This window comes from Berghia stephanieae, chromosome 4 (assembly GCF_034508935.2).
Source record: "Berghia stephanieae isolate SIO BIC M18660-M18661 chromosome 4, UCSD_Bste_1.3, whole genome shotgun sequence".
Lineage (NCBI taxonomy): Eukaryota > Metazoa > Mollusca > Gastropoda > Nudibranchia > Aeolidiidae > Berghia > Berghia stephanieae.
The window spans coordinates 76,668,172-76,684,681 of record NC_088363.1 but is presented as its reverse complement, the minus strand read 5'-3'; the positions used below and the strand labels follow the sequence as shown (position 1 = coordinate 76,684,681).

General features: G+C 33.2%; 1 protein-coding gene across 1 annotated transcript; it reads right to left on the bottom strand.

Annotated features, from left to right (window-relative positions):
- Positions 1–333: 333 nt before the first annotated feature.
- LOC144971279 (ATP-dependent (S)-NAD(P)H-hydrate dehydratase-like) lies at positions 334–16,253 on the bottom strand. Its single transcript, XM_078911891.1, has 10 exons — positions 16,076–16,253; positions 11,243–11,381; positions 8,400–8,445; positions 7,397–7,485; positions 6,727–6,835; positions 6,524–6,574; positions 5,733–5,837; positions 5,184–5,304; positions 2,895–3,015; positions 334–2,001 (listed from the first exon to the last, which is right to left on the bottom strand). Exons 1-10 carry the CDS (start codon positions 16,128–16,130, stop codon positions 1,839–1,841), a joined length of 999 nt encoding a protein of 332 aa, XP_078768017.1. The 5' UTR covers positions 16,131–16,253; the 3' UTR covers positions 334–1,838.
- Positions 16,254–16,510: the final 257 nt, after the last annotated feature.

Sequence of the window (16,510 nt, the reverse complement as noted above, 5' to 3'; positions counted from 1 at the left end):
TGGAACGTCGGAGGATAATAATAATAATAATAATAATAATAATAATAATAATAATAATAATAATAATAATAATAATAATAATAATAATAATAATAATAATAATAATAATAATAAAAATAATAATAATACTAATACTAATAATAATAATAATAATAATAATAATAATAATATACAAAAAAAATATATAATAATAATAATAATAATAATAATAATAATAATAATAATATAATAATAATAATAATAATAATAATAATAATAATAATAATAATAATAATAATAATAATTAATAATACTTAATTAAGCTATATCTACATCTAAAATAATAAATGCAAAACTTTTTTTTTTTTTCAATTTATTTCTTTGTGTGCTCCCAATCTTAAAGCGGGCAATAACAATATATTCAATTACTGTTTTGGGGATAAAGATCTAATAGAAAAAATTAAACCAGGTTTTTCCTTAAAATATAGACATTCTACTGGCTGCTTTATAGTAATTGATTTTTTGTATAAGAAATTTTGGTCATGATAAAAGAATGCAGAGCCTTTATTGGTGAATAAGTGCCTTACTTAAAATCATTATTGTCTTTGAAAAAGGGTAGGCCTACACAACTTGAGTGATAAAAAAACAAGCAAAATATTAATTTTACATTTTTATACAGTCCACTCTGGATAATCGCAACACCTTGAGATCACCAAAAATGTTGTGATTAACCAAAGTTGCAATAAGCTCTCACCAAACCCATTGGTAACAAGACACAGTTATCAATCCCAAATCGAAGGATATTACTCAGTCTCTCCTTACAACTGTCATTGCCTACCTGTTGTCTAGACTATTTCCAGTCTCTCGCCTCCTATCTAATGGTCACAGATGACCTCACAAACCCATACTGCAAAGCCCTGCCCTCTTTTGTCTCGAATAGAGTGGTGGCATTGTTCATTGTCTACCTGTCACCCAACCCCTCTCTCCTTCTTTCTAATGGACCACTCTCGATTATTCAACCTGTTATGATTTCACGCATGATAAAATTTAATTTGATTGATATCTTGAATTTGAGGTAGAAAATTTATTGCGATTAACCAAAGTTTGTTGCAATTAACCAGTGACTTTTATATAGAATTAATTCAGTTTCTTGGGAAATGTTGCGATTAACCAAAAGTCGTGATTGACCAAGTTGCGACTATCCGGAGTGGACTGTATTTTAGAAAGAGAAATTGAGTAGAACATGACTTAAAAACAGTGAGCAAAAAACATGAGCAAAGAAATAGATAAATAAGAAGATGAAGAAATGAATAAGAAAAAAAGTTTTAATGTTCTAAAAAACATGGCAGAAACACGTAAATCAGTAAAGCTTTTTAATGGGGCTATAAGTTGCTCGTGATAGTTCTGGATAGATTAAGCAAAGGCAACTGTATTTCTACAAAATCGAAACATTCAGATAAAAAAAAATGTTTTGGATTGGTATTCACATCAAATGCTATTTTCATAATAAAAAGAGAGGCAACCTTGCAGATAGACTTGACAGCTTTGTCGTAAAGCAAAAAGATTAAACTCATCGAAGATGCTGAATTACATTATTTGTAATGATTGGAATTTAAAGTTTGAAACTCTCAAACGAGGTGCTTAGATAAAATAATTGCTTAACCACAACCTATTTAACGATTCTTCATTAATATTTTTTTTTAATCTATAAATTGTAAATTGCCCGCTTCCAATATTTTGTTCCAATCAAACTTTTAACTTTGGTAATTAGCAATAGTCATATCTCCATTTTCAAAAGAATAAAAACAAGATATTCGTATAAATTGGTGCTCATCATATAAATAAATAAATATCAAAGGTCAGTGAAAAAGATTCTCAAATGCAGGATGCACTTCAGGAAGTAAGTCTGAAGCTGTCATTGTTCTCCCATTCCTTGCAAAAGCAAGACGACCACACTCTCTTATCAAAATGCAAGCAGCATAAGCAGCAGACATTGCTGGTCCATAATGGTGCATCAGATTTCTGGAAAGGCAAAAGAAAATATACTAAAAATATATGATAAAAATATTCAACGGTTGCAAAATAAAACTTTTTAAAAATTTAATCAAGTAAATCTCTTGACATTCTGCAAAAAAAACAAATACTAAGTAAATAAAATTGACATCTGGGAGTCACGACAAACAAGAAATAAATTTACAAATAGATCACAATATCTTTTCTGACTTAACAATACATAATTTTTGTTTTGTAATAATGTCTTACTGAACAGGGAGACAGAAATGCCAAATTGGTAACTTGTGTGAGAGTCAAAGTAAGACTGAATTGAAGGTGTTCCTCATTTGGTTCATACTGGAACATTCTTGGGTAACTGAAGGGATTAGTTCTATATCATGCCCAAGTCCAGTTTGGCTGTTTCTAGAAACGACTGAAGACAATGATGATGCCAATGATATGGGCAATCAAATTAAGCGTTGTCATTGATGAACTACAGGAAATAAAAAGGAAAATGCACAATATTTGGATGATGTCTCAATGGGAGCGATCTATATTCATGTTTTTGTCCAACATAGTCATCGATCACATGATTTGTTACTGTACAACGATTGGACATTATGGAAGTTGTAAACATACCCATGAGTCATGCTGAGCATAATGACCAATTGTGACGTTGGATATTTCTCAAACTGTGAACACTTTTCATCATGAGGGTCATTTTGAGCACACTTTGCCAATGTGACCAATGACCTCGAGCACATGGAAAGGTAATATAGTTCATCCCCATTGGAAGTCAAATTGGACTTGGGCACATATAGAACTAAACCCTTCAATTGCAAACAGAATAAAAATGATCATGGATAATGAATAAAACACTTCTAAGAAAGCATAAGTAAAAACGTTTTACGTGTAGCCCTTACTTGTCACCCTGCATATTGTATCTGTGTTGTGCCCAAAAATAAAAGACACCCATTGACCCTGAAAGTAGGTCACCCTGACCTCCACATCGTCTTGGACTGCCTGGCTCAGAGCACACCATCACTATGAGAAATTTAAAAATAAAAACGTATCTTTGGGAAAATGCTTGTCAAACATTCTGAGGTACGTAATCTTCAATCTAAAGTACATAATTTTCAAACTGATTTTGTCTCTGAGTCACAGACCTGAATTACTTTAATCTGTGTAAATTTATGAAATCTATCAAAGGTCAATTTTCATTGTATTTTCACAATCTGATAAGAAGAATTCGAATCATCCATATTACTTTCAAATTTGATTCAAATTTTTGCCTATTTAACAAATAATTTTTATTACACTGCTACATCAAAAGCAACAACAAAAAAAAGCAACAAATATTCCTGATTGATTATTAGTACATCTTTGTAATTTGACCCCAATATGAATGTTAATTTAGTTTATGTTATTTTATCATCATGTTATATCATTTCCGTATTTGACATAGTATGTGGATGTATTATGAACCTATTTTGTATTAATGACTTTATGTTTAGTTATTACATTGTTGTATAATGATATTATGTTGATGTTGTATGTATAATGTTTCATTTGTATAATAATGTAGGTGCATTATTGTTCCACGCATTGAGCATCACCCAGTGATGAAAATGCGCATTATAAATGTCATGCATTATTATTATTATTATTATTATTATTATTATTATTATTATTATTATTATTATTATTATTATTATTATTATTATTATTATTATTATTATTATTATTATTATATTATATTATTATTATTTATTATTATTATTATTATTATTATTATTATTATTATTATTATTATTATTATTATTATTATTATTATTATTATTATTATTATTATTATTATTATGATTTGCATTTCAGGAACAACATGGCTGACACCTGCTGGCACTGAGCTTCGGCTCAATGTTTTTTGTCTAAAGCTTCCCCCTTTTTTTTAGTGAATGGATACCACATTAAATATAAACATTACTACCTTTTAAACATCAACATTCAAAAGGAACAACTGATGAATGATTGTGTAAAGTACAAAATAGATGTGCAGCGTATACAGGAAACAAAAATCAAAAATGGTGACGGCAACAATCTAAACGGATTTAGACTCTTGTGCTTTCCAAACGGTTATCCCTATTATGGAAGTGGTTTTATTATTAATAAAACTTTGAGCAAATTTCTATTGAAGGCATGGGAAGTGTCTGATAGAATATGTGTTGTCAAGTTCAATCTGAAGACTACTAAAGGTAAGACCAACACTGTTTACATCATCAATTTCTATGGCCTCACAAGTGAACATGCGAGAAAAGAGCCAGAGGAGCTGGACAAATTCTACAAGGACCTGAATATCACATTTAAAACATTAGGCAATAAAGGCATTATCATAATTGCTGGGGACTTTCATGCTAAAATAGGACAATGAAAAGAAGGCGACTCATGCTTACTCAAAAGGGAGTAATGAAATGAGAACGGAATGAGACCAGTAGAATTTTGTGAGGACAAAAACCTGTTTGTCATAAACAATGCATTTTGCCATCTGTCACATCACTGGACGACACAGACAGGCCAGTTTTGAGATCAAATCAGTGGTACATAAAGCCAATATACAACCAAATAGACTATATACTCTGCCAACAGCGACATATAAAGGTCATTACAAATGCAAGATCACATGGTGGCACGCTCATATTAAGTGACCATAAACTCTTATTTCAAATTTAACCTACACACATTATGGCACAAAAAACAATCAAACAACAACACGCAAGAAGTAAACATTGGCAGACTAGTGAATGATCCTAAAGGTCGCGTTAAATATCAACAAGCACTTGACCCACTCATAGAACAACAAAACAACACACGCCACGCACAAACATCAGACGTGTTGTGGACAAATACTTGGTCAGCAATAATTAAAGCCGCCAAACTCACAGTTGGCGTCATAACAAATATAAAAGTATGTCATTCTCACGACAAACATTTAGAAAAATTGTCAACAAAACAAAAATAACTCAAAATAACAGTAAATGAAGATGAGAAACTGTGTCTCAAAAAACAACAAAACAAGACACTGCATCAAATAAGAAAAACGACAATAGAATTTAAAACATTGGAACTCGATCAAAAAGTAGAAGCTGTAAATTAAACCATCTACAGTAAACACAATTCAAAATTGATCATTTAAAATTAAAATATTTAAAACCAACCATTTTCTCCATCTGAGATAATGTCTGTTCTTCCTTTTTTCACAATAGTCAGATTGCCCATCTTATTACACAGTTTTAGAAGGCAAGTCACCGGTTCATCTTCATCCACTTTTTCTCCTACCTGAGAGATCAAAAAAAATTACAGTCATTCTGTCCATACTTCAATTTTTTTTTTTAATGCATTAAAATTCATAGAACCTTCATTTTATTTCCATTATAATGACACCTCCTAATTATCACAGTGAATTCATTGAATAATTTTCTATGTTGAGTTTTTTAAAATCAGCTAATACATAGGCCAGCTTTGTTTAGGTGTGTGAAGGTGAAATGCATTATTCCTTTTAATAAAACATTTAACTTATAGCTGAAATTGTGTCGCAAAAAGAGCCCTTAATATTCATTTAAAGGATGTCATTCTCAATTGTTCTGAATTCTAAAAACAATAATATTGAAAAGACTGAACTATAAAAATAAAAATAAAAAAAATTCTATAATCTACAATCAAAATATCAATCAAAGAATTTTTTTAAATCAAAATTTACTACATACCAATTTGTCATATAATCTAGAAAATTCTGCAACATTTGGTGTCAGAATGGCGTTTTTGTAGCCAGATATGAGAGAGGGGTTAGTCGTTATCAGGTAAAGCCCATCCTTCAGATGAATAAAAAAATATACACATATAAATAACGTCAAACTGAATAGGTACAGTATAATCAAATGAAGAAGCGCTGAATTAAATGAAAACATAGAGTAAGATTGTATGAGTCCATAAAAATCTTATTTTGACTTTGATGGGGTAAAAATATATCAGAAAGATTATAATGGCGATGAAAATAAAATTCTTGGGAAAAATTAAGTAATATTGCACTGATCATACTGTTACGAGGTCAGGAAATCTGTATATAAAGTGAAAATAAAATCATAAACCTCCCTAGGACAAAAAGTAAATTTTGTAATGCCTTGAACTTGTAAGGCACTAATCCTAGCACTGGTCCTAACACTGCAGTGGAAGGGGGGGGGGGAAGGGGGTCAGTGTAGCATGGCATAGCAGTATCGTTTTCACTTCGTAACCGGGAAGTAGTTTGGCACACATTAATTGCACCACATGGCCTTGAGCAAATAATTTTGCCATGGCTTACTTTGGGGTGCTGAAATTCAGCTGATGACTGGGTTATCTGAGTCTTTCCATGAATAGACCCCGAAGACAAATTTCCCTTCAGGGAAGAGTATAAATCATTTATATTTTATTATTTCATCCATATCAAAATATTCTTTTTAAAAAAACAAATAAGGAAATATACGACAACAAACATGAATGTCTTTCACATTCAACTTACCGCATCAACAATGATTGGAAGATTCTGCTCTTTGGCTTTTACGATAATTTCCTAATAGGAGAGATGTAAAACATAACATGATATAAACACAAATATGCAGTTAAAAATTTAGCAATAAACTGGCAAGAGGATTTTTACAATCATATTAAAGCAATATTATAGCTATAAACATTACACGATTTTTAAAATGAGTTCAAACTTACAGCTACTGCATCCAAGTTCTTTTTCTCACGCCCAAGACCAGGACCAACTACAAGGGAGTGCAATCTAGGAAGCCACTGGCTTATGTCCTCTACAGCATTATTTCCATCTCTGTAAAATGAAATTGATATTTTAAATTCAAAATCTGACAATTTCATTTTAAATTGTAAAATATCTTATATCTTCTTAGTGAGGATAAAAAAAATTCCAAATGTTTATTTTCTACCCGAAAAATGTCAAGGAATATGGTAAAGGCGTTATTTTTTTTTTTTTAATAGATGCTCAAATAAATTCTAATTTCAGGTTTGAAGCAAGGGAGCGACTGTTTGTTGTCCTTATTGAAAATTTTGACAAAAGGTCATCTTCATCTTGGAGGTGAGGAAATGTCAAAATTACCTATTTTATAATAAAATGGCTATGTCGAGGAAGGCTAATTTTTCTCAAATGGTTTTCTTCTTGTATTTTTCTTTCTATTTTCTTTGGGACTGGTTCATGCAAACATTTTCAAAAGGTTGTTCCATTTAGGTAGTTTTGGCTAAACAATACCATTAATTTACAAGACTTATTATTATATGACCCGAAGAAGATGATTATATACATCCCATTTTTCAAAGCTTTTCGTTTTGAAATACTTAAAATAAAGTTATGTTTTATCATAATGAAGTGTCTCACAGTGCAGGATGAACAATGAGCTCTGGACTATAGCCTTTGATAACAGGAGAGGCATTTGCTGTGCAAAACACGTGGGAAAGATCTGCCCCCTGACAAAGAAGATAGAATAAAGCAATCAATGCAAAGGACAGAATTGAATGAAATGGGAAAAAATATATATAATAAAATGGAGGAATGACAACACAAACAAATTGACGAAAAGAAAAAAAAAGTAAATAAATGATTATCGAAAAGAAAGAAATGTAATATAAACCCAATGTGTTTAGTGCTTAGGTGAGTTTGGTGCTGTAAAAAATAGCTATGCAATTATTTATATATGGTCCATGTGCACAATAAAATGGCAAAAAAAAGCATTTTAGATAACCAAACAAACAACCAAATAAATAAAAATGCATTGATCCACAAGCCTGCTGATAAAATGTACATGGATTTATGACATAAATTTATATATTTGAAGTCTGTCATGACCATCGTGTGGCATTGGTGGCCTAGTGCTATGTTGTCCAGTCTCGTGACATAAGCAAGCAATATTTTGCAAGTTCAGTGGCTGAATGGGAATTGTGGTCCTAACATTACTTCCTTGCGTAGGACACTTTACACACATTTACTTTTATTTGACACAGGTATGAATAAATACATGACTACAGATAGAGGCAGATACTGTGAGAGTTCTAGTACATGAGGAACACCTGTCAGGTGATTTGTACTGAATGAAATGGAAAATTGATTACATAGGCTTACCATGGAATTTGTGAAGTATTTTGAGCATGGCAAATCTGGAGTAATGCGATACATAAAAATGTTCATAAATATTTTATTTATGTGTATCCATAAAGCAAGAACATTTGAACATAGACTGCAAGAAAATGTTATTCATCCATTATGCCAGTGCATTTCTGATTACATTCAATATATTAATAAAAGCTTTATGCCAATTTAAATCTCTCTATTACAAGTATTTTTACTATAAAACATCTATAAAATAAAAAATAAACTTGCTCACAACTTTCAAAGCTGTAATCGCAGCAAAGTAAGGAGCTCCGGTATATCTAAAAAGAAAACACAAAAATTAAGTAAGAAAAAGTTTAAATTTTACACAGCTAACATCTAGATAAATGAAAAAAATATTATTGTTTTTTATTTAGTTATTAAATTGTTTATTGTTAAATAAATCATTGAAAGCAAAAAAAACTTATATTTGAAGTTATTAAATTGATCATTATAATACTAATAAATGTAGTACCACATGATTCTAATTCTTTAAACCACAGTACTTCCACCCGTTGTTATCTATGACAAAATAAATTATGGGAAAGGAGGAGGTAATGAATGCATATAGTCCAACATAAAACATACCAAACACTAAATTCCTCATGAAATACCGAGACAAAATGATATTCAGAAAAGAGGGGGGGGGGGGGAACACTTAGACAATTTCACTGTTTTTTAAAGTACCAGTCACATCTGGACAATAAACACAAAAAATAGATGGGAGACACAAAAATGAACAATTATGGAACAATCGCTCAGACTGACTCTTCCCGAGAGTTTTCAAACGTGGTTCACATCATACACCCACGAGTCCTTATCCAAAAGCAATAGGATATAACTGGACATTGTTAGACCAGCTCTGCTTCATAAAGACTGGCAGCTTTTTACAGTGCAAATGAACAGACATACACAAAATGATGCTAATAGCAAGATACTTGAACTAATAAAATCCACATCTATCAATAGAAAATAACATCAGACTGAACAGGATGAGCTTTAAGATATTTATGGGATAAAGTCGGGGGAAAAACTTCCTTACAAAAATTCCATGTGTCTGAGGATAATCCTATGAAAATATTTTGGCTCAAAACAATATCAAACCAAAACTTTCTAGGAAAAAAAGGCATTAGAGCTTGAGTTGAACATAGTGAAAATGAGAAAATAAAGATAGACTGATCATAAATCCTGTTGCTGAACAATGTCAGCCCTCGGACTCAGAAGGACACCCCAGGGGCAAAAAAAAAGAATAAGAGGGCAACAGATACAGATGTGGAGAGGAAACATCATCATGATGTAGATGAAAGAATAGTAATGAATATAAAGAATATAATTTTAAGAAAACATTTTCCAATTTAAATAAGGGATTGGGAATTGTCAATGCATTCTTGCTAGTATCCAAATATGTAAGATCGCCAAGCGTAGTATTAATCACATTCTGTTAGTAGCATGCAGACACAACCTTAAAAATTATAAAGCCACTGTCCAAAACTTTGTCTCATATATAGGGTAATAATTGTAAATCACTTTTCAGTGTAAAGAAACTAACGTAAAAATATTTGATGTTAGTGATATTATCTATCTGTATTATTATAAAGCATAGAAAAGTAAAAAAGATTTAAAATATGCACATACAGTAGAATTACTTGAAACCGAAATTTTGGGGACCTTCTAAACATTTTCGGTTTAAAGACATTTTGGTTTAAAGCAAGTTCCCGTTTTGCGATGTTTTTCACGGGTGGTAACTATTTAAGGAATTTGCTCAGTTAGACTAACCAATTTTTTTTTTTTTTGTTTATTTTTTTTTTGTTTTTTTTTGGTGTGTTTTTAAAATATTTTTCGGGGGTTTGTTTTTCCATTCAAAATTGCTGAAAGAGTTGAGTTCGGGATGCCCTGTTTTTTTACATATCTCCGTCTTGCTCAACTTTTTTTCATCGACTTCACATATGTAGTATTTTAATTTTAAACTCCAACATGTAAGCACAGTGCTTTCTTTTAGACATCTTTTAGTAAAATGTAAAGCTAAAATAAGATCAAAAGTTCTTAATGGTAATTGATAATGAATGATGCACAGCGACTCAGAGGTGAAGTTAAATGAAAATAAAAAGGTGTGACAATGCTATGCTGTTTATAACACAGCCCTCTTTTGTTGAAAAACCATTAGGTTCAAAGGCCTAATTACATAGAACCCCCCCCCCCTCCCCCCTTTAACCCCCTCACACACACATTTAAACAAAGTGGAAATGAAATGGCATGTCAATGGTAAGTTGTCAACACACCCCCACCCACCCCCCTTATTGTCATGTTGAAAATCCAGTCAGTTCCAAAGCATCAACACATTTCGCCTGCATGATTCTACACCCCCACCTCCCCCTCTTTCCTCCCTTTTCGCCTGCCAGTCACCCGTCGTCTTCCTTTTCCAGTCTGTGCGATTGTGGTGTTGGCCAAGCCCAAGTGCAGTGACTGAAGTGCCTACCCCTCACCCCACCCTACCCCTCACCCTCACCTTATATTGTACTTATGCTCTTTGTTTAATATTGCCGGGCATTATTACGTGTGGCCACCTTCCCAAATTTTTAAAGAAAAATAGAGAAAGAATAAGGGAAGGTGCTCTCAAGTTGTTTCGGTTTAAAGAAAATCTTGCTTAGAAGTATTTCGGTTCATCAGAAGAATTAGTACAAAGATAATGAAGAAACTCTGACAATTTATTAAATTCTTTGCAGTTCATGGTATTTTTCGGTTTAGCTTCTTTCGGTTTAAAGTCATTTTACTGTATTGTTTTCAAGCCATCTGAGAAAGTATTATATAATATAAATAAAAGGTTATACTGATTGAGAAAATTTCTACATTTAAAAATTGACAAAACTATTTTATCTTTTTTTTTGTGTGTGTGGGGGGGGGGGTGGTACTATGTTATGAGAGGAAGAAGTGGTGAATTAAAAGAATCTCATAAGAAAAATAAATTTATATGCTACACAGACAATCTCACAAAAAGACCATTTTTTTTTAAATGTGTGTTTGTATGACATTTACATATGCAAGAAGGCTTATGTAATTGCTTAAGTAAAGAAAACTTACTCTTGACATCCTCCAATGACTGCCAATCTACCAGCCTGACCTTTGTGTAGACTGCTGCCTAATGGTGGTATAATGCCTTGGATCATATCATGAAGCTGAGACGGTGTGTGAGTACTTAACATTCGTACCTGTTCATTTCCTTTGGAAAGTTCAATGATACAGATATAACTACTCAAGATAGTCAAAAAGATATATAGAAAACGAGAGACGTTTGGATTGGCTGCCAATTGTAAAGCTACTACTACTGCTACAACTACTGCTGCTACTATTACTACTATACTAATATTACTACTATACTACTACTGCTACTACTACTACTATACTACTACTACTTGTAGTACTACTTGTGTAGACTGCTGCCTAATGGTGGTATAATGCCTTGGATCATATCATGAAGCTGAGATGGTGTGTGAGTATTAACATCCGTACCTGTTCATTTCCTTTGGAATCACCACTACTAATACTATACTACTACTTCTACTACTACTACTACCACTACTACTACTACTACTAGTACTACTACTACTACTACTACTACTACTACTACTACTACTACTACTACTACTACTGCTACTTACTACTACTACTTCTACTTCTACTACTGCTATCTAACTACTACTACTACTACTACGTACTACTACTACTACAACTACCACTACTACTACTACTACTACTACTACTACTACTACTACTACTACTACTAAATACAATATATTGGTATTAATTATTTTTTAAAATTATAATTGTATAACCTTTAATTATTAGATTCTTGAAGCTAAACAACAATTCTAAATTAGAAATGAACTCATGAACATAAACATGTAAACTTTGAACAGTGAAAGCTAATAGATAATATTTTTTTTAAAACAGAAATTAATTTCAGGCAAAAAAGGAATAAAAGAAAAACACAAATTCCCCGTTTCAATCCCTCTATTGTCATTGTAGTGGCAACACAAAAATCTTAAAAACAATCAGACGCTAACTGGAAATCTTGAACAAAATGGACCTTAACCTTTGCATTTGTTGATAAAATTCTTTTGCCTTATGTTTGTATTGAATGAAAACTGGAAATGAGAACAATGTGGCCTTAAATGTGTCAGTTACTGTGTTAAGATTTTGTGTGTGTGTGTGTGTGTGTGTGTGTGTGTGTGTGTGTGTGTAGAGAGAGGATTGCTAAGCATGTTTGACCAGTGTCTGATTCACTTGACGCCTCACTCTTAATGTGTTCCAGTACCAGTGGGGGTTAGCCAGGCAATGATAACCCGAGGCTGTTACTGTTATGTATCAATTGCCAAGGGGTGAGTCCTTAGTAGTTGACAGTTCATCAACTGCCAAGGAGTCAAACTGGAACTCTTCAGCTGCTTGTGGTGATTTCAGTCGAGCCTCCATTTGCGCGCATATGAATCTCGAATCACGTCACTTTCTACTTTCTTTGATTCACTCATTCCTTGTCAATCGTTGTGGAAAGGATCAAGTCAACACTTGTTGGCATTTGTTTTTACTTTTTATGTCTTTTTACGAATTCCAAGACAAGTTAAAATTCAAAACAAAAATTACTGTTGATTTCGGATTCAGCAAAAAAAAAAAAAAACAACAGAATGACGAAGTGGCAAATCTCTGCCAAGAGATTTCTTTTAAAAAAGAAAAGTAAGATTTCCTTTATTTTAAAGGAAGTATACTGCACATCGTCTTAATAAGGAACAATTAATGTAAAACATTTGTGCAAAAAGATCAATCCGTGGCAGTTAGTAGTAAATAGTTGACGATTTACCAACTAGCAAAGGTCTGTGACAAAAAGAGGAAATAGAGAGAGAGAGAGAGAGAGAGAGAGAGAGAGAGAGAGAGAGAGAGAGAGAGAGAGAGAGAGAGATAGAGAGAGAGAAAGAAGAGTAAAAGAGAGTATTAATTAATATTAATATTAATAACATCACTCTGTTGCAATGCATCACTTCATGACACTAAAGGTACTCCGTGGCAGTTAAAAGTACACATACGTAGTTGATGAAAGGACACGATCCTTGGCAATTGTCGATTTGACAATTGTCAAGGTCCTTGGCAATTGACGCTACCTAAAATCAAAGAAGTGATTCAGGGTGGGGAAGATGGGGTGAGAAGAGAGGCATGAGAGAAATAAGAGGGAGTGGCATGGATTAGGTACCAGATTCTTAGGTTAAAGACGTTGCATGCTGAGTATGTAATCAACCATGGGACTTGCTGGCCTTGTCTTCTTATCATAGTACACTCAAAGGGGAACAGTATTCCACCTGTTGTTGAATGAAATAAGACTTACTTAACGCTAGAACCTCATCGAAACAACCCACGTCCCCCTCCCCTCCTTCCCACCCCCCCCCCCCCCCCTCCCTCACATTCTTCTTCATAATCTATGTAAAATACCCAACACGGAAATCTCAAAAACACTGAAATCTAGAACATACAGGCAGTGGTGTGGGGCCATTGGATCGAATGGTGCCAGGCACCACACCAATCTTTTAAAAATAATTAACGGCATAATTTAATAACAAATAAAACTGAGAAGCTTTAACTCCACTGTCTTTCGCCAAATCGCCAACAACATTTTGCCTTTTTAGTCTCCACTCTATTCAAGATTCCGCATCACGCACTGCGCCGACTCGAGTGTTGCTGACATCACTGCGCGAATTAGTGACTGAATCGACACCGTGGTGCAAAGAAATCCGAGCTCCAGTTAATGCTCTATCCATTAGTATCGCTACAGCTGATTGAGCGAGAAACTGGGTCGAATTATACAATCTTCAAATAGCGGAAAAAACCCTCGATTTGTGCCAGGATCTGAGATGCGCCAATGTTGCACCATTTACGTCATAATTAGGGAAACTTCGGCCATCCAAAATATTAAATTAACTGTCAAAAACACTGATCATAGTCAAGTTTATTTGTAAGCAGCAAAGAAAAACAACATAAAACTTTAAAATATGACATATCAAAATCCCCCCCCCCCCACCCCCTCTTTCTCACGATTATTGAATAAAGTAATTCTTTGCAACACGAAGCATTGTGGACGAAGTTACCAATATTTTTCTTGCTTGTAGTGCCGAGTTGATGGTTACGTATGTATGAGTGTTTATTTGTGTGTGTGTGTGTGTGTGTGTGTGTGTGTTTGTGCGTGTGTATTTGTGTCAGTCAGAGAAAGAAAGCGAAGATTGTCAACAGTTACACTTTGGTGTGTTTTTTGATTTCTTAAGTACTTAAGTGGAGTGATTTTTCTTTGTGATGCTTTAAGATCTGAATCTACCTTTCCATTATTTGAGATATACTTTGAAGTTTTGTTTTGTTAAACAATGAACTGCAATGAATCAAGTTGACTCTTTACTTCACCGACCTTTTGGGAGATCGACACTAGATGACAAATTAGAAACAAAAAGACTAGTTCCTCACCAACCAACTGATTTTGAATTAACACAGGTGTGGAAATCTCGAAAACGCTCTTTTTCAGTGACATGGTATGACAGACATGGAATGGCTCACGGTTAGTTTAGGAAAAAAACGTTTCTTTTGTTTTTATTGTCTACTTTTTACAGATACAACAAACACTGACAAATCATGGACATCTATAGGCTATAGAGACCTTAACCACTTCCATCGTATTTCTTGACCTCCTGAACGTTGTTTTAGCACCCTTAAAAGAGTGAAAAATTTCTTGCGAAATTCAATGAAACAGGAACGGTTAAATTCGTTAATGATTCTGTCAATTCACAAAGCTGAAATAGATGCCAAATGCCATTCCAGATTTCAATTAACAAATTATAAAAAGATTTGCAGAGATGAAACATCGCCATGCAGATTTTCTTTACAAGTACTAAAAGTAAGTAATTTCTGTCATAGGTTTGTTTTTTTTTCTCTTTTGATTTACATTTATCACATATTGATTGCATTATCTACCAAATCCAATCTTTAAATGGTTGACAAAGAATAATTACAAAGACCTTTTCACACGGGACTTGTATCTCAGTGTTGTGGCTTGTTGTTTTCATGAATTATTTGTTTTTGTGAGTTTTGTACACTCGTAGAAATAGAAACCATCGACCCTCCCCCCACCCTTCCAAAAAAGAGAGTTTTTAACATGTGCTCTCTCCTCTTAATCGTGTTCAATGTTTATGAATTTTTTTTCTTCTTCTAATCATGGCACCACCATATGCCGCCAATATGCCACGCCGCTGCAAACAGGCCAGGTCCAAAATTGTCCGAGATTTCTGTGTTGCAGTTAAATAGGTTAATTACGATAATATGCTTCTGTAATAATGTATTGCACTTGCACTCTATCCAATATCCTCCAGTTTCAGTGACCTGGCTTAGAGTTCAAAACATTGCATTTTTTTTTTCAGATACATCGCTATTAGTATTAGTAGTCATTAGATCAAATTCCTTCATCAGGCAATTCAGATATCTTGCACGGTTGGTCGAGAATAGAGAATATGTAGAATAAGATAATTGGCAGTAGATTGTAGTAAAGCTGTCTAAAACTTGGCAATTGTATAAGTTCACCATCCGTTCCTTTTGGTCTTGACTTGTCCTAGTCCGAGCCAAATTCAAGGTAACTGCAGAGTAAAGCCCCAAAGGCAAGTGTGTTTTCACAGTTAACATAGTGGCAATGACAATGGAACCCATTTGTGTTTGTAAGAAATTTGGAGTTGGAGAAAAGTTTAGATTCTGAGATTTTGTTGTGCTGTAATTGAGTTCCTGATCCATCTATTGACTAATGACTCTTTGAATGTCATTTCTCCGTAGAGCACAAGGCACAAGTAAAAAAAAAGTCAACAAACAAATGTTGTTGGGGCAGTGGATTATCATTCTTACCGGATGGTGAATATCTCCTAAGTGCTGTCAAAATGATAGCGGAAAATGAAATCATCTTTGGAATAACGGCTTTGAGACCTGTTTCTTCGGGAATTTGATTCTTATTAAAGAAGTTTGTATGCAACTGTCAGTGAAGCGGATCATCCATAACAGCATATTTGTTATTGTATCAAAATAAAAACTTCGTGCTACTTTACAGTTTCAGCGGTACAAAATATGATCCTTTTTTAAATGAATTCAACTTAATGTCTTTACATATCAACTTCGACAGAATGAATAAATATTATACCCTTCTTAAATTATCTCAAATTGTGAATCAAACGAGATGGCCTCTTGATAGTTATAATTTCTTCCAGTAAAATGTATTCATAGTAGATAGAAATCTACAAAGGTAAATTAATCGTTGGGCCATCATAAATTCGAATTAATTACGAG